General features: G+C 43.4%; 1 protein-coding gene and 1 long non-coding RNA gene across 3 annotated transcripts; one reads left to right on the forward strand and one right to left on the reverse strand.

Moving 5' to 3' along the window:
* Positions 1 to 1,507: 1,507 nt before the first annotated feature.
* On the reverse strand, positions 1,508 to 3,178 carry LOC108963409 (uncharacterized). Its single transcript, XR_007777902.1, has 3 exons — positions 2,979 to 3,178; positions 1,996 to 2,131; positions 1,508 to 1,657 (listed from the first exon to the last, which is right to left on the reverse strand). It is a non-coding gene; the product is annotated as an uncharacterized LOC108963409 (long non-coding RNA).
* On the forward strand, positions 2,598 to 24,402 carry LOC103823728 (core histone macro-H2A.2). Of its 2 annotated transcripts, none has more exons than XM_050976279.1 (9): positions 2,598 to 2,891; positions 8,495 to 8,728; positions 15,489 to 15,595; positions 16,878 to 17,075; positions 18,322 to 18,432; positions 18,799 to 18,898; positions 19,800 to 19,889; positions 21,563 to 21,737; positions 23,704 to 24,402. In XM_050976279.1, the coding sequence occupies exons 2-9, from the start codon at positions 8,557 to 8,559 to the stop codon at positions 23,867 to 23,869; spliced, it is 1,119 nt and encodes a 372-aa protein (XP_050832236.1). In that variant the 5' UTR covers positions 2,598 to 2,891; positions 8,495 to 8,556; the 3' UTR covers positions 23,870 to 24,402. The 2 variants fall into 2 exon arrangements, with proteins under 2 accessions (XP_050832236.1, XP_030096890.1); XM_030241030.2 differs by lacking the exon at positions 2,598 to 2,891 and adding an exon at positions 5,536 to 5,636.
* Positions 24,403 to 24,567: the final 165 nt, after the last annotated feature.

The following is a 24,567-nucleotide window of genomic DNA, read 5'->3' on the forward strand; positions in this document are numbered from 1 at the left end:
CTAAAGGGCACAAATGAGGGTTAGCAACAGTTCCTCCTAGCACAGCTCCATCTAAAGGGCACAAATGAGGGTTAGCAACAGTTCCTCCTAGCACAGCTCCATCTAAATGGCACAAATGAGGGTTGGCAACAGTTCCTCCTTGCACAGCTCCATCTAAATGGCACAAATGAGGGTTGGCAACAGTTCCTCCTTGCACAGCTCCATCTAAATGGCACAAATGAGGGTTGGTAACAGTTCCTCCTAGCACAGCTCCATCTAAATGGCACAAATGAGGGTTAGTAACAGTTCCTCCTAGCACAGCTCCATCTAAATGGCACAAATGAGGGTTAGCAACAGTTCCTCCTAGCACAGCTCCATCTAAATGGCACAAATGAGGGTTAGTAACAGTTCCTCCTTGCACAGCTCCATCTAAATGGCACAAATGAGGGTTAGTAACAGTTCCTCCTTGCACAGCTCCATCTAAATGGCTGGAACATACAGGTGCTGTGACCAGAAGTCTCTTTCCTGCTCTAAAAAGCAGCTGGTTCCAAGGGTGCTGTTACTACAGAACAATTCACACCCAGTAACTTATCCACTGTTGCCTTGCTCTGATCTGCTCTACCCAAAAATTCTTTATTGTGTCATCAAGTGACCCCAAATCTTCCAGAAATATTTGAAGCAACATAAAATATCCATGTAAATGCTGTTAATATTTAGGTTAACGATAGGCTGTATCCACTGGAGAAACAAAGAGTAGAATATGAGTTTATGGTGTGAGACTATTAAAAATCACAACAGCACAAAAATTGTTATTAAAATTCAGACATCTATGACAGACTTAAAAAGTGTTACACTGTGAAAATTTTCAATGTCCTCTCTTGTACTTCTCCAGCACTCCTGTTTCCTTCAGGAGAATGTTGTTTATAAACAGAAAAATGTTGTTATAAACAGAGGGAGTTCTCCTAATGTTGAAAGTTTGCCTCACACAAAGACTTTTTTTTTTCCTTGAAAGACCTCCCACGTGCTCGTGTTCTTATCACACAACTATTTGATGTTAAACTCTAAGAAACTGGGAATGTTTTCAAAAATTTGGGATGCTAATTTTGCTTCATCTCAAATTATCTTAAATTACAAAGTCACATACCACATGCATGATTGTAAGGGGTTTTGGATGTAGTTATTTGTATCTGGAAATATAAAAATGTAAATGCTTTTCTTCCTTTTCACATGGGTTTTACATAGTCATTAATTTTTATGCTTAGTGCTTGAAAACCTTCTTCCTCCTACCCTCCCAATATGGTTCAATACACTGACAAGCCTACAGATATCTTCTTCCTTTGATAAATTCCAACTCTCAGTGGGCAAGATCAAGGTAAGGCTTCCTCTTACATGCAAAATAAGTCAAATTCATACACGAGTTTTTTCTCCTATGGTCTCAAGGCATCTTGACCTTGTTTTCAAAAAGAAGGAAGAGAACAGACCCCAAAGAATTAATCCACACCAATGCATTCAGGCTCTTACTCAATGCTTGAAAAGAGAAAAGGTATCTTTATTTCCATTTTAACAACAAATACAGCTGTGTAAAGGGAACTGCTTTACCCAAGGTCACAGGAAAACGCAGGTCCTGAACTCAGGCCCTCTTTCTTCATGAGATGGTGCGATCCAAAATTAACATAACCTGGGGAAATATTCCATTGCTTTTTTACCCACCAAACCCAATCCTGTGCAGACATCAAATTGCTTGCTTTGGCAGAGCCAAAAATCAAGCTCAAGTGAATCTTTTATGATTTTTTTACAGTGGCAAAGAGAATGCTGAATGCATGAATGGTTCTTTCCCTCTGTTGTTCCCAGACACCCTCCTAAAGTAACACTGCAAGCAAGCAGGAGTGGCCTGTGTTAATAATGTATCTCCTAGTGCACTACAGTGAGCACCCAAATGTCTTTATAGCAACATCAGTGCAACAAAGTATTTGTATAGGAACGATGATATAAACCCAGTCTGATGTAAAAATATACCTGAGAGGAGTTAAAGAGGTGTAGCCCTGTACTCTCCTGTTTGCGCCAGCCTCTGCTCACGGATTTGGCGCTGCCAAGACTCAAAGCACAATCGCTTATTGCGTCTCTTGGAGCTCGAGCTCTTCAATCCGTGCGACTGCAGGGGAGGAAAGAAAAACCCTCAGCTTCCATTCAGAGGGGGACTTTGCAGCCCTCACGGACAAGTTGGAAAGCTTGAGAGCGCCCAGAACGCTCCAAGGCAAGACAACACAAAGAGCTGCCGGCATTCTTTGTTAGGGCCGTTCCAAGCCGACTTGGGGATGCTGCAATATTTGGGTTAGAGGCACCATAGCGAGGCGCACAGGCCACCCTGCCAAAGGGACAGAGGGATGGGTGGCTCTCTCTAACAAAAACCAGGCGCTCCTTGGGCTTTAACCCAATCTGGGATTGCCTTGAAACCCCTCCATCCCCGAACTCCTCCACCCTGCGAAAGGATGGGAAGGCTTTCAGCCTTTATGCTCCCGGCTACCACAAGCCCACTGGGACTGGGGTCAGGGGGGCCCTTTCTCTGCTGGGCGGGGAGGGGGCTCCTGCCCCCACTGCAGCCCTGGGGCCCGGGCGAGGAGGGCGGCAGCCAGGAGAGGGGGGTTGTAGCGGGCCCGGACTGCAGTGACTCCTCCTAGAGGCGGTATGTGCGGAGCGGGAGGAAACCCCTGCCGCCCCCCTCACCAGCAGCCGCCATCGCCATTGAAACATACAATACGGGGAGAGCGGCTGAGGCGGAGCGAGGGCGGGGGGAGCCGAAAAGGGAAAGGGGGAGGAAAGGGGAGGGGGGGCAAGGAGAGGAGGAAAAGAGGGGGAGGAAAAAGAGGAAGGGAAGACAAGAAGGAGGAGGCGGCGGCGGCGGGCGCCGGCAGGTGAGGGGAGCGGCGGCGCGGGGGTTCCGGGGGCTGCGGCGAGGCCCTGCTCTTCTCCTTCCCTCTCTCCTCGGCCGCACGACCCACCTCCACCTCCTCCTCTTCCTCCTCCTCTTCCCGGCGCCGCTGCCGTTCTCCGGGAGGGCCCGGCCATGGCCGAGGCTGTGAGGGGAAAGGGCGTGAGGGGGGCGGATGAGGGGCGGCCATAAAGGGAGGGGGGGGCTCGAGGCGGTAACGGCGGCGCGCGCGGGCCAAGCTGTGTATGGGGGGGGAGGGGGCGGTTCTTCCTCGCTCGCTGCCTCCGCTCGGCCCCCGCAGCGCTTCCCGTTCCGGGGCCGCGCGGCCGCCGCCACAGCCGCCCCTCGGCGGGCAGCGAGCGAAGCCCCCGCGGCGGCGGCGGCGCTGGCTGAGGGCGGTGTTGGGGGGGGGGGGGGCGTGAGGGGGGAGCGTTTGCGCGGGAAAGCCGGCGGCCACACCCCCCCTCCCCCCCCCACACACACTCTCCACTGCGCCTCGGGACGCCTGCGCGGCCCGGCTGCTGCCCCCGCCCCTCTCCTGTCGATCAAGAGGATCTCAGCCAATCACCGCGCTCCCTCCCCAGCCCGGGCTGCCTCAGCGACCAATAAGCGGGGGGAGGGCGGGGCGGCGGTGTCCGGGCAACGGCGAGGCGTGCGCGGGGCGGGGCGGTGGCGTGGGGCGGGCGGGCCCTCAGGGGGCTCGGGGCGGCTCCGGGCCCGAGCCCGGCGTCCCTTAGCTCGATTACTCCCAGCGGGCTCTAAAGGCTCGCTGTGGGGCCGTCCCCGGCCCGTCCTCTTAGCCGCAGGGGTCGCCCAATGTTGTTTGTGAGCGGGAGCTGCCTCAGCAGGGACCCCCGGGGTTTGGGGTGCCCTGGAAGGTCCTTTCAGGGGAACGCTCTCTGTGTGGGCTGTTCTGGAGACACCGCACCTGGCCCTGTGCGGCTCTATGGCCTCAGCGGTTCGGTCAGACAACGAGCCCCTGCTTCAGGTCTTGGCGTTGTTTTTCGCAAATATTTCGTTTGTAAGTGAATGTGCAGCCTAAGCTAGATCCATGGTATATCTGTGGGTTCCTTGTCAACTCCTAACTGTTCTGATAGATCTGCTGGAGGTGAGGGAAGTGCAGCTGTGTGGTTGGTCCTGAATGTCCTTTATTTTAGCCTTTGGCTGCTGAGTTCGGGTTCTCTCGGTGTTTGGAAGTCACAGAATCATGGAATAATGAGGTTGGAAGAGACCTCTAAGATCATTGAGTCCAACCTATGCCCTAACGCCTCAACCAGACCATAGCACCAAGTGCCATGTCCAGTCTTTTTTTTAACACATCCAGAGATGGTGATTCTACCACCTCCCTGGGAAGAGCATTCCAGTACTTTATTATTCTTTTGGTGAAAAACTTTTTCCTAATATCCAACCTACACCTTCCCTGACATAGCTTCAGACTGTGTCCTCTGGTTCTGTCAGAGACCGACCCCCACTTGTCTACAACCCCCCTTCAGGGATTTGTAGAGAGCAATAAGGTCACCTCTGAGCCTCCTCTTCTCCAGGCTAAATACCCCCAGCTCCCTCAGTCATTCCTCACAGGGTTTGTGTTCCCAGCCCCTCTCCAGCCTTGTTGCCTCCTCTGGATGCACTCAAGCATCTCAACATCCTTCCCAAGTCAAGGTGCTCCAAGGGCTGGAGCCTCTCTGCTCAGGGGACAGGCTGGGAGAGCTGGGCATGTTCAGCCTGGCCCTGGAAAGGCTCTAGGCAGACCTTGCTGCAGCCCTTTCGTACCTGAATGGGGCTTGTGAGAAAGAGGAGACTTTTTACATGGGCAGATAGTGACAGGAGCAGGGGGAATGGTTTAAATCTAAAAAAGGAGAGATTTATGTCAGATATTACAAAGGAACTCTTCCCTTAATTCTTCCCTGTGAAGGTGGGGAGATCCTGGCACAGGGTTCCCTGGAAGTATCCCAGTCCAGGTTGGATGGGGCTTGGATCAACCTGGTCCAGTGGAAGGTGGACTCTTAGGTATTTTTTCAGGAGGAAAATGTCACTGGTTGCCTTGGTCTGTGAAGAAGGCAAAACTCAACAGAGGAAAGCCCTGCTGCAGTCATGTTGTAGAGAGCTCTGTGAGTTGTTGTAGCTACTCAATCCCCCTTAGCAACACAGGGATGTTGGAGTCATGGCAGAGTGGGAGTGAGCTATGACCAATTAAGGGATAGGGAAAATAATTGCTTTCAATTGCCCAAGCCTGGTGTCATGGCCGGCAGATATAGACGCAGCCCTTGTAGCTCAGTGAGGGTGGGCTCAGCACGAGTGGCACAGATTTATTTTGAAATGGAGGCTGTGCTCCATGAGGAGAAACATAGAGATGATGAATCAGCTGGCAGAGAGGGAATGAGTGTGGGTAGACTTTTCGACTGATAAGCTCGTGAGGCTTGGCTGTGTCCTCAGAAGAGAACAATCAGGACAGGAGTGCTCACCTTGTAGCTCTTTACCTGTTGGTTGCAGTTCAGGTGAGTGTGGCAGGGCTGAGCTCATGTGCCCCTTCCTGCAAGAAAACCAGATCCCTGTCTGTGGGATTTCTTTGTCTAGGTCCACAGGAGTTTTCTCTGCATGTTTCTTTGTCCAGATCCTGTTGTGACTATGACAGAGCTTGGCTTTCTACCAAAAATTGCCTCCTGTAAGAGTCAAAACAAGACAAGAGCACACTGCTGTGTTTGTTGCTCCTCAGTGTACCCTGGTCCATGTAAGTTGTAAAGCAGAGTTTTGAAACATCTTGTATGTAGGTTCTCACAAAATTCTGCAAATGTAACCTGCAGTGCATTTGGAAAATATTTTGGGATTCCATGAGCTGGCTTGGCAGCAGGGGAGTAAATAATGGCAGAGGGCTTCCTGTGAGAGAGAAGAGGTAAATAAAGAAGTAGGCAGGGGTGAAAAGTTCAGTGATAGCAACAGCAGGATGAGCCAAAAGTGAGTAATTAAACATACATTTATATAATGCAGCAGCATGGCCCAGGGCAGTGTGGTTAGTTGTATACAAATGTGTTTTGATTTTCTGCCATGGAGATCAAGTGTAACAATAGTATTTTCTGTGGATCTAATCCCTTGATGTTTGCCTTTTTCCATTGATTTGCATTCAACTGGGATTTGATGCTATAGAAACAAATATATGAGAGGTTAGTTTAACATAAGTTTGATACAGGTAGTGTACTCCTTCAGCATGGCTCTCTGTAGGGGTGTCAGTGCTGGACTGAACTCTTGGGTGATAAAACTGTCCTGCCAGCATTGCAGGAAGCTGTTTGTACTGCATACATTTATTAAGTTCCACTTTAAAAAGAATTATTGTTGCTCTAAAGAGAAGGCTGTTCTAGAAACTGGCTCCTCTGATGACTAGAAGTCTAATTCCCAGCCTAGGTTTATTACTTGGATGTCAGTTGTCACAAACTGAAAAGGACATGTTTTAAGGGTTGTTATTATTATGAAATTGAATGTTTGTAAAAGGTTTGTCACAAATTGCGAGTTTCAGTAAGGAAGGGACCTTGGAAGATCACCAGGTCCAACCTCCAGCCCCGAGGCAGATCCAGTGCTGCTGGATTTCTGAAATACATTCTCAAATTGTTCTGAACTTGTCCTGTTGGGAAGATTCTGCTGCCTCCCTGTCTGACCAAGCCCAGTGCTGCCCTCTCTTCTCTGCTATACAGCTTCTCTGAGAGTCACTGCTGTAGGGAACACTTGCCCTCTCCACCTTCACAGCATCTCTAAGGACCAGTATCATGCCTCCCCACTTCATTTCACCTTCCCTTGGAGCTCTGTGGTTCCAGGCTGGCAGTTGGCAGGGAATTCAGAGTGGGATGATGAGCAATGCCAATTTTGACGTGTCTGTGTCTGATAGGTTTACTGCTTTAATCTTTCCCAACTTTCCCTATCGTGCCCACATGATACATTGCTCATAGAAAGAAAAAATTGTCTGGCTGATACACAAGGACATGCCAAAGTTTTACAGCTCCCTGCTGATTTTATATCCTTGATATCATAAATGAAAAGTTTATGATAAAATTCAGCAGTATCACCTAGATTCATTTGAATGGTTTCCAAAGTGTCTCCCTTGTTGTGTTTCCTTGTTTCACTGAGGTGAATGGATGCTGGCATTCACTGTGCTTTCCTTGGCAGAAATACCATCTCTGGCAGACCTGCTCTGTGTTTGCTTCTGAGGGGTAATCAGGCTCATAATTATGCCTCTGGGGCAGCTATCAAAATGGAGTTAAAACCAAGTTTTGTAAATACATTCAAAACTCTCCCAAATATTATTTGTCTGAGAGTGAGAACTGGAGGTGTAATTGTGACCACATGCAAGCTTTGGAGTGGAGTGGCAGATTCCAGGGTTTGTTGTCTGTTTATCCCTAATCTTGTGGTTGCCAGAAAAATAAGGAGAAAACAAGGTTTGTTTTCTTCGCTCCTGATATTGCGACACTGACAGTGCAGTTCAAAAGCAAAGTTATAGCAAATATTCCAATTATCCTGTGTGGTGTTTGTGAGGGTCCCCAGGATGAGGTGAGAGATGAGAATATGACTCCATGTTCTCAGAAGACTGATTTATTATTTTATGATAATTTATTATATTTAGAATGCTATACTAAAACTATATTAAAGAAAGAGAAAGGATATAGATAGAAAGATTAACAAGAATGATAATGAAAGCTTGTGACTGACTCAGAGAGTCTGACATGGGTGGCTGTGATTGGTCATTAATTAAAAACAATTCACATGAAACCAATCAAACATTCACCTGTTGGTAAACAAAGTCCAAGGCACCTTCCAAAGCAGCAAACACAGGAGCAGCAATCAGATAATTATTGTTTTCATTCCTCTCTGAGGCTTCTCAGCTTACCAGGAGAAAATCCTGGGCAAAGAGGATTTTTCAGAAAATATCATGGTGACAATCCTGCTTTTAATGAATAATGCCTGCACTTTAACAGGTGTTGAGGGCAGGTTTGGATTTTTGCTTCTGGAACAGCACCAATGCATGAAGATCACAGAATAATGAGGTTGGAAGAGACCTTTAAGATCATTGAGTCCAGCCTATCCCCAAACACCTCAACTAGACAATAGCACCAAGTGCCATGTCCAGTCTTTTTTTAAACACATCCAGAGATGGTGACTCTACCACTTCCCTGGGAAGAACATTCCAGTACTTTATGATTCTTTTGGTGAAAAATTTCTTCCTAATATCCAACCTATCCCTTCCCTGCTGTAGCTGTAAGACTGCGTCCTCTGGTTCTGTCAGAGACTGACTCCACCTGTGTACAGCCTCCCTTCAGGGAGCTGTAGAGAGCAGTAAGGTCACCTCTGAGCCTCCTCCAGGCTAAACACTCCCAGCTCCCTCAGTCATTCCTCACAGGGTTTGTGTTCCCAGCCCCTCTCCAGCTTTGTTGCCTCCTCTGGATGCACTCAAGCATCTCAACATCCTTCTTTAACGGAGGGCCCAGAACTGGACACAGCACTCCAGGCATGGCCTCACCAGTACAGGGGCAGAATGACCTCCCTGCTCCTGCTGGCCACACCAACCTGTTGTATCTCACCAACGCTCTTGGTTTTCTCTTGCAGCCCTCAGATTTGGAGCAAGGCACTGAGAACCACCAGCCAATTGAGAAGCACAAGGCTGCAAGATGTCGGGGCGGAGCGGGAAGAAGAAAATGTCCAAACTGTCCCGCTCGAGCAGGGCTGGGGTGATCTTCCCCGTGGGGAGGATGATGCGCTACCTGAAGAAAGGCACCTACAAGTACCGCATCGGGGTGGGGGCACCCGTCTACATGGCAGCTGTCATAGAGTACCTGGCAGGTAAAGCAAGGCCTGCTCCTGGCAGTGCTCCTCACACACAGGAGCCAGGCTTAGCCAGGGGACGGGGTGTGAGCATGTGGAGCACTCCTGGAAATCAGGATCTGCTGAAAATGCTAAAGAGGTTCATTTGTTTCCTGGAGAGGTTAAGGGTAGAAATTCTCTCCTTTAGAGGCACCATGCTTGGTCACTAGCTGGAGTGTTATTTTTAATTGTTTTGCAGAGTGAGGAGTCACTTCTGTGTAGTTTTTGTAGCTGTCATAGAGTACCTGGTTGTAAACCCAGAGCCTGCTCCTGGCAGTGCTCCTCACACACAGGAGCCAGGCTTAGCCAGGGGATGGGGTGTGAGCATGTGGAGCACTCCTGGAAATCAGGATCTGCTGAAAATGCTAAGGAGGTTCATTTGTTTCCTGGAGAGGATGAGGTTGAAAATTCTCTCCTTTAGAGGCACCATGCTTGGTCACTAGCTGGAGACTTATTTTGTATTATTTTGCAGAGTGAGGAGTCACTTCTGTGTAGATTTTGTCCCAGAGAAAAATGGTATTAATTAGGTTTTTTGATACATCTAAATGTGAATAATAGCAGAAAAAAAAAAAAAAAGAAAATCCACCTTGTACTGCTTCTGTGCTTTTTAAGTGAGAAAATTGTTTTGCTGGCTGCATTTCTCCTTGCAGGAGAGTGTCAAAATGTTATGAAATATAAAGATTTTTTTTTTTAATTTAAAAAAACCCTTTTGCTTTGCCTAAGTGTATAAAGAAAGTGTTCTAGGGTTTAAATCTTCCCACACACCCTGAGTTTTCTTTTTCCTGTCATTCTGAAATTGAACTTTGAGGAAGGGGCAGGTGTTCCATGGTGATACAAGATACTGTGATTCTGAACAGAAATATTTCAGAGTGTCTTTTGATCATATCTGCTGAGTTTTTTGTTTAATTATGGAAAATTGTACTTCAACAAATTGTTAGAATTCATGGTGCAGAGAGGATTCTGGTTCAGGTTACTTGGGGGGTACAGATCAAGACTGAGGTGCATTAGAGGATCTGTGAGAAGTCACAGCCTGGATGGAATCAGTTGAGTGAGATGTGTTTCAGCAGTGTAATTTATTGCCAGGGTGGCATGAAGGAGCTTGCATGGAGCCTGCTTGTCCATGCAACAGATTTTATGTAAACACCACTGTCTTTTTTACATGTGAAACCTGTTCTCACTACCAGACAATAAAAGCATTATTTTCTTTCAAAGGTGTGGAGAAAATCTGAGATCTCAATAATAAATTTCACTAATTTCACTATTAAAACTAAATTTATCATAAAGCCTAATAGATTGCAAAAATTTCATGTTTGTGGTAGTACATTCCAGATGAGAATGAATTTTTTTTTTTTTTTTCCCCTGAGGCTACTTCTGGAGCTGGAGCAACAAAGTATTGCTTGTGTTGAAAAACTCTCAATAACTTTTATAACATAATGTGATGCATTATGACTCTTCTGACCTTCTGTCTGCAGAGAAATACTTTTTTTCTTCTCCTACTCCACAGGGAGATATTTCTAGGATAAACATTTGGAGATGCTTGTTCTGAGCTGTGGCAATTTTTACAAGGTGCAATAATAAATTGTCAGCAGCACATCTGGAATGTGCAACATTTCAGTGGTGCAGACTGACTTGTGGTCAGCTCTGTTTGCTTATTACCTGAACTAGAACAATGTATGTCTTGGCTCTGCTCCTGGGTAGTAAGTGCAGTTTAATTTAAATCATTAATCTGATATGAGCAGATTATGTGTGGGCCTACACTTTGCTTTAGTAAAAAAAAAAAGTGTAGTGAACCAGGCAAGAAGATTGCTAGAGGTGTAGGCTGGTAGCCCACATAAATTGTAAGGGAATGCTATTTTCAGCTGCTTGGTTCAGCAGAGAACTCCTGTATATATTGTGATAGAATGGAGTAATGTTTCTGAGCAAACATCTATTGCTGGTGGATTGTGTTCTTCCAAACCAAAGTTCCTGTGCTCTGCCCAGGGTTTTGTTTGGAAATATTACAAAGGTGGAGAGTTCAGTTAAAAAAAAAAAGTGTTGCAGCATCTAATCCTCCTGATCTAGTTATTCCTAATATTACAGATGTATAAAGTCTTTGGTTTTGGGAAGCCTGTGGAAACAAAATAGGTTTTCCCAAGGATGTTGTCGAAGGGGGTATCATATATCAAACAGCTAAATTTTCTTATCATTATCTGATCTTTCTATTACAAATGCCATTCTTTTCTCCTGGGTTTGCAGGTGTGAAATGGTGGTTCCTCAGGATGAAAGGCTGCATGCAGGGGAACTGCTTCAGGCTAAATCTGGCAGAGTGGCAGTAAGGGACTGTCACTTTTTAGCTGTTCCACAAAAGCAGGTTGAACATATTTTTTTTGTTATGTTAAAACACTCATGAAAACTTCTCCTCTAAACCCCTGAGTGCTTCTCTGTGTTTGAGCAGAGATTTAATGCTTTACAAAAGGGGAAGGGGATGTCTGTGCCACCTCAGAGAAATCTGCTCTCTTTGGCCAGGCTCTAACCTTGATAAAACACAGAATGCTCACGCTCAGCAGAGACTTCTTAGACTTTTAACAGCTAAAATTTCTGAAGTCTTGGTCCTCACTGTACACATTCCAGCCTCTCTCAGCTCCCAAACCATAACATTGTGGGGAGGCAGTGGTTGTAGAAGAAAAATGTTGGTGTTAGAGACAGGGTAAGGATAGGTCTGGCTACTGGGGAGAGCTGGACTGATGACCAGTAGGCAAATAAATGGTGAGGATTGTCTCAATATCCTGCCGGGAAGCTGGAGAGCAAGTTGAAAAAATAGGAAATAGGCCAAGGATTGGATGGAGGGGTCATGAAGAACCTGGGCAGGAATATTGAGCCAGAGGAGACAGGAAAAATGGTGAGAGGAAAGGTGCTGAGATAGAAGTCTTGGTGTGGATTGCCAGGGAAAGGAGATTGGGATGTGGGGAAGCAAGTCATGGCTGGGATAGGAACAAGGTGGATGAGGTTGGAAGGGTCAAACAGAAGCAGAACCACTTGAATGCCTGCATTCCTCCAGGGCTGGCATGGACCAGCAGATCTCTGTGAGTGACCAGTCCTGCATGGTCTGCTGCTGACCTGGGTTTGTGCTGCCCCAGAGCACTGAGGCTCGTGGCTGGCATCATCCAGAGGCTGCATATACATCTGGAGCATCCTTACTCCCAGTTTGTGGAGCTGAGACTGCTCTTTGGCTTTGGCATGTGTTCTGTGTCACAAGATACTAGACCCCTGGTTTTTTCCTTTGTAAGCAAGGTTGATCATGGCAGCTTCTCACAGCCATTATCACCCCCAATTCTGCACTTTGCCTTATCAATCCCATCATTAAAATGCCAGGAATGGTGGTGGAATCTCAGGAAGAGGTACTTTTACCTCAGCTGATCAGCTAATGTGAAGATCTCCTCACAGTTTTAAACCTTTCTTTCTAGTCTCTCTATGCTGTTTTACATTTTAGGCTCATATTATAAAACTTCAGCTTAATTCCTATCCAGAAGGTTGTGTTTGCTGAGAATTCCACTGGCTTCAGAGTTAAAATTCTCTGAAAAATTGGCCTGAGTCCCATCTGATTGATGGGTTTTGTAACAGACTCATGCTCTGAGTGTTCACAGAGCTGACTGCAGGCACAACTACCTAAACCAAACATCAACTGCATATGTCCCACAGGGCATCTTCCCAAAAAGCAGGCAGAGAATACAGAAGCCCCTTGATGAGGAAGCACAAGCCATGTTCAGAGGAACTTTTGGAGGATCTCAATGGAAAGCCACCCTCTCTAAATTAGGGCAGAACACACCAGCAGCAAAGGCTTCCTCCTTCATAGGAATCACCTGGAACACTCTTCTGCCTGTTGTGCTCATCTGCCATGCAGAGACAAATCCAACAGACACCTTTCCACCTGTAAATGGAGGACAAGGACTCCATCATCAATAGATTTTTTCAGAATAAAGGTATTGCTGGTAGATTTTATGTGGTAGTGTAACAGGAGCTGACAGAATTTCTCCTGAAGGGGAAGTGGAAAACAAGACAACCTGTACGAAATTTTTCCAATTTGCTATCAGTGATTCTCATAGACCTTTCTTAGCAGTTCTTCCTACAAGCTCAGCTGAACAAAAACCTTTGCCATGGTTAGCATGCTTTAGTTCCCAGTCATCTCAAATCTGCTGATCCATCAGCTAAAGAAACCTCTTTTTCCCTGTATGGCACAGGGTGACAAGATGTAATGCCATTCTGGTCGTAGCTTGGCTGCAGCTTGTCTCTGCTGGAAGAGAGTTATGTGCTTCTGAACATGTCTGGATTTGAAGTTAAACTTCTGATGTGGAGGCATCTTCGTGGATTTTGACTCTTGGAGGAAGCAATATGATTTGAGATTTCAATGTAAATCTCAATGCCTGTGCTTAGAGCACAAAGTAAAACCAATTTATGGCTGAAAATATCAAGATGCCCAGTTCCAAGAGAACTTGTTGTAGTGCAGGACCTATATTCTATTTTCCTATATTCTATATTCCTATTATATTCTATATTCCTATTATATTCTATAATACCTATTTATATAAGTATTATTGGACCTATATTCTCAGACTAGTATTTTTAGAATTTAGGTAACCTCAGCTGTTAAGAAGTTTCTACTTGAAATTTAAAGTTTCCTTAGGGATCTGTTATTGTTAGCAGAGCATGTGATAACTGAAGCCTCCAGTTTCGCTATTATATTTTGTAAATGCCATTTTATATTAACATTATGAACCCCTGCCTCCACCATTAGAAAAAATATGCATAGAAACCTTCACTAGAAGAAGGTAAGGCAATAATTTACCTATGCAAATGTTTGGCATCCTTTGATAAGTCATGTACATATTCCACAATCTGCCATACATCACCTCTGTCTCGGGTTCCCTTCTTCCCAGTGTCCTGTGATGGATGGCTGGCATTTGAGTGTTCTGCCTTTTTTGCTCTTAACATTAGGCAGAGGACTAAGAGTGCACCATCAGGATGCTGCTGGCCAAAGGACCCAAACCTGGGGCAGTGGGGTGAGCACACAGGTAGCAGGATGTGCCTGTTGTTGGCACACCTGAAAGAGCTTCAGTTCCCACACAGGTAAGTATGTGCTGGTTTTTTGGATTTTTTTTCTCCTGATGCAATTTTCCTTGCTGTCAGCACACATCTGCAAAACCCACTGGAGGAGCCTGGGTCTCTTTTCTTGCTCTCTGCTGGTCTGCACAATGGATGGAATCTGTTCCTGCTGTCTGCTGCTGTGTTAGCTCTGCTGGCAGAGGTCTGGGAGAGGGTCTGACACTTCCAGCCCTATGGGGGTGAATATAGCTGGACTATGTGGGATCTCTTTGCAGTTTCCTCCTTTAAAATCCAGGACAGACTAGGAAATGCTAGAGCTGAGAGGTTCCTGCCCTAACTTTTACAATTCACTGTGAATATGCATATATTTTTTTTAAAAAGGCTTTTACATTTCCAACATTCAGTTAAATATGTGTGCTGTGTAGCAGTGAAAACTGAAAGACAAGTTTGTACTTTTGTTATTCTGAGTGGAATTGAAAGCTTGTATTTTTCCCATGAGCCAGAGCTAAGCCCCATGTTGAAATCATTTGGATTTTAGCCAAACATTATGTACATTTCCACTAGATTTTTCCTGAAAATCCTTCTTTTTATAATAGTTATAGTTCTTTATGTAGTATGTAAAAAGGAGTAGGATGTCATTAAGACATCAATAAGTTATTAACAGGACACTGATTGGCTGTAATTTTCATATTCCTGTTACTGACAAACACAAACCCAGAAGACAGGGACACTGCATACTTTTAAAATGAAAAAAAAGTGTGAATATGATTTTTAGGAGTAATTGGAGGGAAAAAAATTCCTTTCTCCTTCCTTCTCAGTGTTTCAGTAGAGTTCTTATATGAGAAGTAAGTTCTGAGTAGAGGCCAAACTATGTAAGCTAATGAATTATACTGATTGCTACAGTCCAAATAAACTTAGGAAGATATGTCTGTATTTCTGTAATAATTAGGAAAACCCAGTGACTTTGGTTACAGTATAAATGTTACTATTTCTCTAACTGGAAGGTAGAGAAACTACCTTTGAAGTGACCTCCTGTTTCCAGAGATGTAGAAGGACCCTTCTATCAGTATTTCAAGCATTGAAGCTCTCACGTTGCCTCTGCTTGCATCTGGATCAAACCTTTCATATCTTGTTCTGAAATGAAGCTTCTCACAGATTTTCAGTGTCCTTTAATGCAGAATTCCAGCAGTGCCTGGCTAGTGTGTTGGCTTTCCAAGTATTTCTTCAAATGCACCTCAGTCTTCATCTTCCCTGGTCCTGAGAATCCTTGCTGTTTGTCAGAGCTGTCTGTTCCAGGTTGGGGGTTTCACTGCATGCTTGACTGTTCTGTTGTCACAGGGCTGCTGATAAATTTTGGACTGCTGATGTACATTTTTAGTTGAGTTTTTTTTTTGCCTTTTTGAAAGAGAATTAAAAGAAATTATGTGAACCAAGCTTAGCATATTTTCTCCTTTAGGGAATTAAGAAGGACAAATGAATTTATGTAAATGTACAGATACATTGGGTGGGGTTTGGTTTCTGCCTTTCTCTAGTGAGAACCCTTTAAATCTGGAAACATCCCTGAGAAGGTAAATGGATATTAAAAAGCAGTGTAAAAAGTGTATGCAGCATGTACCTAAGCTGCATTTTTGTTACTGGTTTTTATCTTGATGTGTTACAGCTGAAATCCTGGAGTTGGCAGGAAACGCGGCGCGGGACAACAAGAAAGGCAGGATTGCCCCCAGACACATCCTTCTGGCAGTTGCAAATGATGAGGAGCTGAACCAGGTGCCTGTTTGCATTTTGGTGCAGGAGTTGTGTGCTTGAGTGAAGCTGCTACCAGGGAAGGTTAGAAACAGCTTAGTCTGAGACAAGAATGAGATCGCAGTTATTGGAGCAGAAGATTGTGCCCTCTTAAAAAAAAGCAAACAAAAATTAAGGTTATTACATACCTGATCTTAAATCTTATGGACATAAACTTTGGTTTTTCTTAGCAAACAAAAAGCAAACAAAAATTAAGGTTATTACATACCTCATCTTAAATCTTATGGGCATAAACTTTAGTTCTTCTTAGCCTATGAATCCTGTTGAAACAAGTAGTCTTGATGCTTCACTTTTCCCTCAGGGACATTCAATACTTAAAGAAAATGTGCAAGACGTTTTCCCAAAAGCTGTAGAAATGTGTGTTTTCTATTATACTGGCTGTGAGGCCTATGTTGGGTAGGGATCTGGCTCACTCTCTGCTATTGCTGCCTCCCTGTCTGTTTGCCCAAACTGTGGTTTTCAGCACACTGACTCCTGGGATCACTTGTGGGATCACTTCTGTTAAACTTGTTGAGTGAGGACAGAGATCACAGCATGGGCTGCAGATTCTACTATTCAGGGCTGCTGAAAAGATTCAGTCAGCATCAGAGTATCTCCTCTGTATGAAGATGGATGATGTCATTCACACTTTGAATACTCCTGCACTTAATATGACTGCTTTAAATTATGAAAATGTGATGCCCATGAAGTCATGTGGCTCTATTTCCAGTCAAGTAGTGTAAAAATTCAAAACGGGCCAGAAGAGAAAGTATGCTAACACTACCAGCCCTTTCCCAGCTCCATGTTTCTGGTCAGTGACCTGTGAACTGGGATCTAGATCCAGTGTTGTCTCAGGAATTAGCCAAACTTTGTCCTCTACAGGGTATCACAGCCCATTCCTGTTGTTTGCCTCTGCAAAGCAGGTCCTTGGAGCTTTTCCTTGCTTTCACTGCATCTGTTTCCCTGCCAAAGAGATCTGCATCCAGTCCTCCTCTGAGCAGGGTTGTGGTGCAGTCCTTTTCTAAAGTAGCCCACAGACAGTCCTCTTCTTTTCCCCTGATGCACTGCTTGTGAGTCACCAAGGACAGGTTTGCCCTAAGAAGGGGTAGGAATGGTTATACAGCAACAAAATTCTCCAGGATGTGCTGGCTGACTTTGCTGTCACCTGCCAAGTTCCTTGTTACTGTGGATTCTCTCCCTAGTTGTTTTTGGTGGTGCAGACTAAGAGGATCTGTGATTTGCTTCCATGCACTGCTTCTCCTTGCAGTTGCTCAAAGGTGTGACTATTGCAAGTGGAGGTGTCCTGCCCAGAATTCAGCCTGAGCTTCTAGCCAAGAAAAGGGGTGCCAAAGGCAAATCTGAGACCATCCTTTCCCCTGCTCCTGAGAAGAAGGGGAGGAAATCCATGGTGAACAAAAAGAGTGGGAAGAAGGCAAAGTCTACCAAGGCCCGGACGCCCAAAAAGGTAAGCAGGGGGCAGGTACAGATTCCATGTCACCCTCTGCAAGATTCTCTTGATAATTGTGTAGAATCTCTTACCTCCACTCTAACTCTGTGGCAGTGAACCCTTTTAAAATAAAGGAAGCTGTGTTCTAAAACATTTTCTACCAGAGAGATGTCATGCCCTCAGCCTTGCACAGTTGCTGTTAAAGATTTTTCACTGTCCAGAGAATTTGTCCCAACATGGAACTTCAGTGTCATTGTGACGAGCTCTTTGTTTCATGTGTTCTTGGTTGTGCTGTTGTTAGTGAGTTTTAAAAGAAGAATAAATCAATCAGAACTTGACCACTGCACTTGCCCATCCTCTATCACTATCCAAAATGGATTAATTTGGTAAAGCAGTAACCCAGATCTGTGCTTTTGGTTAGTCATTCCAGAGCATGCACCTTGAAACACCACTGAGCTTTTCACTGGGTAGGGTTAAATATCAAGCTTTGACTTATGCTTAATCCAAGTTTTAAAAGTTTATTTTTCAAGTTTTAATACAGTTCCATAGCTGATAATATGCAGAAACAGCCTTTAAAAAGAAAACAGAGTTGCTTAATGGGATGTTTAATTGGATGCCTCTGTGCATTGATCTCAGCTACCACCTTACTTTGAATTGTGCACATGCAGAGTTTGGACTTGTTAGGAGGCAGTAGCTCCTTGACATACCTTAAAGCAAATATTGAGAGGTGTGAGGAGATGCTCCTTTAGCCCTCTAGGACTGGTAGGTTTGCTGCTCCTGAAAGTAAGCTATAAGAAGGCTTTATCACTTAATAACTGGGACTTAAACATTTGTTTTTTTCAGACCAGAAAGTTGTTTGTTCTTCAAACTGGAGCATTTGACTGGGTTACTTCGTGACTAAGTTTGATTTAATATGAGGTTCTGCTCTGTTAGCAACAAAAATAAACTAACACATGCCCACCCATGTAAATACAACCTTTATTGTCAGTAAATCTACAGATGGGTGTGGGTGCCCTGCCTCTGAATGTGACTACAAAAGCATGTAATGCCTCAGATGAACCACTGATTTAGCATTATATAAACAGTGCAGACCTCTGTTGTTACATAACCTTAGGGGATTACAAGGCTATGAGTAATGTATTGATCTGAGAAGATAAGAATTTGTAGTAAGTTATTGACTCTCTCCATTATTAAATAATGCTAGGTGGTGGTTGTTTTGTTTCCTTTGAGAAGTCTTGCTTTTTTTTTCCTCCCCATCAAATAGAACAAACAAAAGGACAATGAAAAAGAAGGAGCTTCAAATTCAACAACTGAAGATGGACCTGGGGATGGTTTCACTATCTTGTCCTCCAAGAGCCTTGTGCCAGGCCAGAAGGTAATAAAGAACAATAACAGATTGGGGCTTAGCATGAAGGGAAGGATGCTTTTCTCTTAAACCAAAGTATTTCCAAAAATCAGCCTTTTTTCCTTCAAATTATGATGTTAGAACATTTGTTTTCTAGCAATGACTTCCTCTGGAGCAAGCTTCCAAGTTGTGGGCATATCACCAAATAATCTGAGTGGTGTGCAAATTAATTAATTAAAAGCTAAAAGTCAGAATCACACCTACTGAACAGAATAAAACAGCTGGTCTCTGAAAGACTGAATCCAACTTTCTTTCACTTCAGCTTTTTGGTATGAAAATGATTTTGGATTTGGGTTACCTTTTATTTGTTCCTCCCCCCTCATTTTTCTTTTTCAGCTTTCTCTGACACAGAGTGACATCAGCCATATTGGCTCCATGAAAGTAGAAGGCATTGTTCACCCTACAACTGCTGAAATAGACCTCAAGGAGGAAGTAGGTGAGGCTCTGTATGTGCAGAAAAAGGTCATCTAGAGCTGGAACAGTAGCTGATCTACTGGCTGCCTGCTGAGATCCCATCCTGTTTCATCTGAATCTACCCCAGGCCATAAAATATCACTTACAGCTTCTGAAAATCAGGCTGGGTCTGGCTAGGTACAACAGGCTAATCACTCATTCGTCTCCTTTTAATGACAAGCAAGTCACAGATAATTTGTTGAAGCACATGAGCAGCAAAGGTGTAAATAATTATTATTGAGGTGTTTATTGGCTTATTTTTACATTTGCATCTGAAAATTGCATTGCAAAATGATATGTTATTAACACTTCTAACTATAACTTTCATTGTAGGATGTTACATAATTTAGAAATACTCATGTACAAAGCCTTATACTGCTTGTGCAAAATAAGGAAATACTGTTATTACAAATATGGAAATTGAAGCAGGAGGGAGGTAAAAAGCTATTCAGCCAGTCCCATAGGGGGCACAGAATCTAGTAGCAAGCTTTTGGATTATTGTTTTTCAGTCATCAAGACCTTCACTGGCCTCCCAGCTGTGTTTGCTTCAGTAAGTAGTAGGCTTTGTATGTTGGGCTCATTTTAGAGACTGAAATCCTGAGTCCTGAAAATCCCACTCCACGCTATTTTAGCCATGAGTCAGAGTAAATAGCATTCTTACAGATATTTAGATTAAAGTCATTTCCAGTAACAGCATACAGCCTCTACAAAACCATGAAAAGTAAACTTTATCTGTGTCTAGGCAGAGTGGTAAACATAAAAATAAGCTGCTGCTGATAGAGGGAGATAGGATAGTGTATGTACAGTGTTTTTTTAAATAATGTGGACGTGTTTTTTCACACTGATACTCTGAAGCCAAGGCCTTTTGCTCTGTGTCCTTGCAGGCAAAGCACTGGAAAAGGCTGGAGGCAAAGAGTTCCTGGAAACAGTGAAAGAGCTTCGCAAATCTCAAGGACCTTTGGAAGTTGCTGAAGGTGAGAAGGATTCTCTGCTCTCTTTTGGACATGGCTCATTTTATATGTTCTTTTCTCTGTTGTTCCTGTTGTTATGTGTCTTTGCTCATGTGATGTAAATGTTTCCTCAAAGCTGTTGCTGATATAGGCAGCCTACTGAGGGGGGAAAAAAGGCAGAATAGGATACCTGTGGGCTGTGCACATTCTGTCTTGAGACTGATCAATTTGTCTTTGTCAATTTCTGTCCATGGGAGTCCAAAAGTTAAGGAAATCTTGTGCCATTTTTCCGGGCCTGTTTGTACTGCAGCCTTAGTGAGAATCAGGAACAGCTCTCAGCTAACATATAGGCTGAGGAAAAATTAGGCATAGGAAAAATTAGTCATACTTCATAAATTATTCTCCTTTATGCATATTAGATTAATGTATATAACCCATATAATTACCTTACTTTGAGCAGAAAGGAAGATGTGATATGATCTGCAGAACTGGCACGCTTTTTGGAACTGCAGCTACTTTATCAGAGGAGCTCCCTTCAAGGGTTAACACATTTGTAGCAGGGAATAGTTTGGGACCTCAGCTTGTGCTTCCTTTGTGGACAGATTAAACCAATTGAAGGTGTCTGGAAAACAGGTGGAGAAAAGTTACAATATGCCTTATGTGGCTTAGTATCTCTAGACCCCCCAAAAAAATTTGCTTTAAATAATCTAGTTTGGAAAAAATCCTAATTGAGTAGCCTAGTTTTAGCATCTGAAATGATAGAGGAATTTTTATACAAGATAATTTGCTTGACTTTCATATCAAATCAAATTTATATGCCATAAAATCAAAGTAAACTACTTTTCTCTGTCAACATCACTACCTAACTAGAAGATAGACTCCTTTTATACTATTAAGACAGCTGGTTAAAATTTAAGTAGCACAGAATTCCTCTGTGCCTGCAACAGAATTCCTCTGGGACGGAGAACAAGTGAATACATCCAGGATTTTCATCCTTGGGCTAATTCCATCCTGCACAGCTGATTTCAGAGTGTTTACCTGAGATTACCAAGACACCCAGACTTTCAGTAGTGCTGATGGTGACAATTGCAACAAAAGCAAACTGATGCCATGCTGTAAGCTCTGCAGGTCCTGGAGAAATATTACACTTTCTGAAAAATTAATCTGAGACTCCTAATTGGACATAACTGCTGGGGACTTTCAGCAAACAACTTTGATTTTTATGTCCTTGTCTGAATTACCCAGCTGTAAAGTGAGTCTACATATTAGTCCCCAACTCTCTGGAATTGTAAAGATGATGATGATGATGCAGGATATTTGTACAAAGCACCCAGTGACAGCTCTGCAGAAATGTCAGTGGGGATTACTGATACTGTGTTTAGGGCAAGGTTTTTGTACTTTGCATAAAACAAAACAAAACACAGAGGCCAGGCTGAATGAGAGAGCTAAAAACCATTATTGAGTAGCTGTGTGCTAACCAAATGAGCCCTGGGTTCTTTGGTCTCCAAAGAAATAACAATTGATCACAGAAGGAATGGTGAGACAGGTTATTATTGCAAATGAGCCACTGTGGTGTGTTTTAATCCCAAATGTATTTCTTTGGAGAGGTGAAGTAATTAAGAAGGTACTTTGGGTTGAGAGGTCGTTGCAGGGCGGTTTCTGTTCCAAACTAAATGTTATATTTTCATTTGTGTTAGCTGCACTCACTCAGTCTAGCGGCCTAGCAGCAAAGTTTGTCATCCACTGTCACATCCCACAGTGGGGCTCAGACAAGTGTGAAGAGCAGCTCGAGGAGACTGTCAAGAACTGCTTAACAGCTGCAGAAGACAAGAAGTTGAAGTCTGTGGCTTTCCCCCCGTTTCCCAGTGGCAGGTAGGACTCCCTGTGTAGGGAGCAGAGGTGGAATTGGCTGTCAGAGCTGCTGCTGTGACAGAGAGGTGCCCTCTGCTCTGTGACCCTGCCTCTGCTGCTGCCATCTGACACAGAGCTCCAGAGGAATCCAGCCTGAAGTGCAGTGTTTGCATGAACCTGCCAGAGAGCTTTTGTAAAGAGAAATTAGCCAGCCCACAGGAGAGCTGAGTGGGCTTGCTGTGTTTTCTATTGCTAGGCAGTCATTTTCATTCCTCTGCACCACCTCGGGTTTTGTGTCCCTTCATTTTGCTGTGGGGAGTCTTATTAAACCTGCATTTGTACTAATGAGATTATGGCAGCAGAATTCTGAAGGCAGGTTACAGTGATGCCACCTGAGCTCTGTGCGTGTGGGGTGTTCACTTAAGCCCTCCTGATAAGAGATATTGAAAAGACTTGTCACACAAAACCTTTCAGAAGGTTTCTCAAATATGGATCTGCTTTCAAAAGCATGAACCATTAAACCAAGTGTGAAGCCACACATTTCTTTCTTAATAACTAGCAAGTAGAATGTGCTTGACTAAGAAATCTGAAGTTTTTTTTTTTCTTTTAAATTTATTTTAAAATCAACAGTGTGTTGGTCTCTGCTGACAAGATATCTTAACTACTAACTAGTAGTTGTTATTTTGTGTTAGAGTTCACATGCTTATATTTATTTTGAAATGTATCTATTGATTTTGCTAGTAGTGCCCAAAGAGTACATAATACAGTCCTGTTGTGTTGGCCTGAGAGTCAATAAAATAAAAGTAAAATTGTATTTGATCAGTGAAATCATCACTGAGTACACAGGAGGTAAAAATGCCATTTTTATGCAGATACTCTTCAAAGCAAAATATATTTTTATGGATCAGTATAAAAGATTAAATAGAGGGGCAGTGCAATTTTTAGTAATTTTTTAAATATACAGATATTTTTGTTTATGGTTTTCAGTGAAAGCAAAGTGTGATACATTGTTTTAACAGTCTTTAATATTAAAATTAACTATAGCTTTTAATGCCAATACAAATAGTATCTAGACTTCATGTCTTCTAAGAGCATAGAATCAGAATAATCCATTCTTGGACCATTAGTCTTAGTGCAGATCCTTCTGCTGCTTTGTTCCATTTCACTCTGTTGCTCTTACAATTATTCCTCCTAACAGAAATAGAGAGACCAGGTGCTGCTGGTTTCCACTTCATTTATCAAAGTACCTCAAAATTTCCTGAAAAAAGGCAGTTTTTCAAATAGGACTTTCTGGTTTTGCTGTCATTTTACTCTACCTACATGTCTGCACCTGAAATGATGATTTTGTGGGTAGATAAAGAATTATACTATATCAGTTATGTGAATTTCCATTTTCCTCTGTCCCATCTTGGTGACTATTCACAGTAATTGATGTAACATTGGGATACTTCAGTTGTGCCAGATCTTTTTGATGGTTTTCAACATAAATATGATTGTAGGTTAGAGAATATTACCATCAAGAGGAGTGAATGAATGCAGCTCGACCTTAAAATGGCTTGGAGTTGTAATTACAGTCATTTTCACAGGAATCCTAAGGAAAGTATTTTAATGACAGAGGGAGGTGATGTTTTAGGTTTGGGGGTTTTTATCAGTTCTCAGATTAAAAAAAATAATCATCCTTGGAACTTTTTAGGCTCCAAGGCAAAAGGCCAAGCTAAAAAAAATTTAAATTATTGTAAATAAAAAAAAATTAAAAAATACAAATAAAAAATTTGTAAATAAAAGAATTTAGTCATAAGAAGTAGAAGCAGGTGAAATCAGAAGCTATGCCAGCAAGGAAACTTAATTCAGCAGCAGGTGAATATTGCTACCAAATCCTTGGGGTTTGCCAAATTGCAAGTGGCACTATTTTAGCAGCCTGTGGCTGGCTTCTCTCAGCATCCCTGCCCAACACTCACCTGCTCTCTTTTCTTCCCTGACCACACAGAAACTGCTTCCCAAAGCAGACGGCAGCCCAGGTGACCCTCAGAGCCATTTCCACCCATTTTGATGGCACCAGCTCTTCCTCCTTGAAGAACATTTACTTTCTGCTCTTCGACAGTGAAAGCATTGGCATCTATGTGCAAGAAATGGCCAAGCTAGACACAAAGTAGCAACAGCAGCCAAATGAAACTTTATTTTTCAACAAACTTGAGTAGTATTAAAAGCATTAGAGGTGGGTTTTATTTTTTCAATGTGATGATGAGGGGGAGTGGTAGTAGTGTGATGTGTTGTGACTTGATGGAGAGCTGTGATTAGAGATGAGAGGGGTTTAGTCTGATTTCTTCATGCCATTTTTATCACCTTAAGCAATTGAGTTATCATCTGGCTTCAGGAGTCTAGTGTCCTTTGTTACTTTAGTTTAGAGGTTTTTAAAGAGTAACCTCATTTTAGATTTGTAGTGATGATTTCTTCACACACACACACGTGCCACTTTCAAGAAAGCTCTTAAAAATGTTCTACTCCTTTTTCCCCTCCCTTTAGGGTAGATGGTAAACTTTTGCCTTCAGCCCACAGAGAGGTGAAAAGGGTTTTAGAAGTGATGCATGAGGAGCTTCTGTTTTGCTTTTAACTCACAATAACCTCTGTAATTACTGAGAATATTTCATGGTGATTTTGTTTGTTTTATAAGAAAAAAAGAAAAAGATGTGTCAAGTGTGGTTATTATTATAAACCCTAATTTTGCTCTGGGGATTTCTCACCCTGAAAAGAGAAGAAAGCAAAAGCAGCAGCATCTGTAATTCAGTGCTTGCCATATCACAACCAGCAGCTTTTCTGGCTGAAGTTTGGTGCTATAAGTGATGTAATTAAA

Source organism: Serinus canaria, chromosome 6, assembly GCF_022539315.1.
Source record: "Serinus canaria isolate serCan28SL12 chromosome 6, serCan2020, whole genome shotgun sequence".
Taxonomy (NCBI): domain Eukaryota; kingdom Metazoa; phylum Chordata; class Aves; order Passeriformes; family Fringillidae; genus Serinus; species Serinus canaria.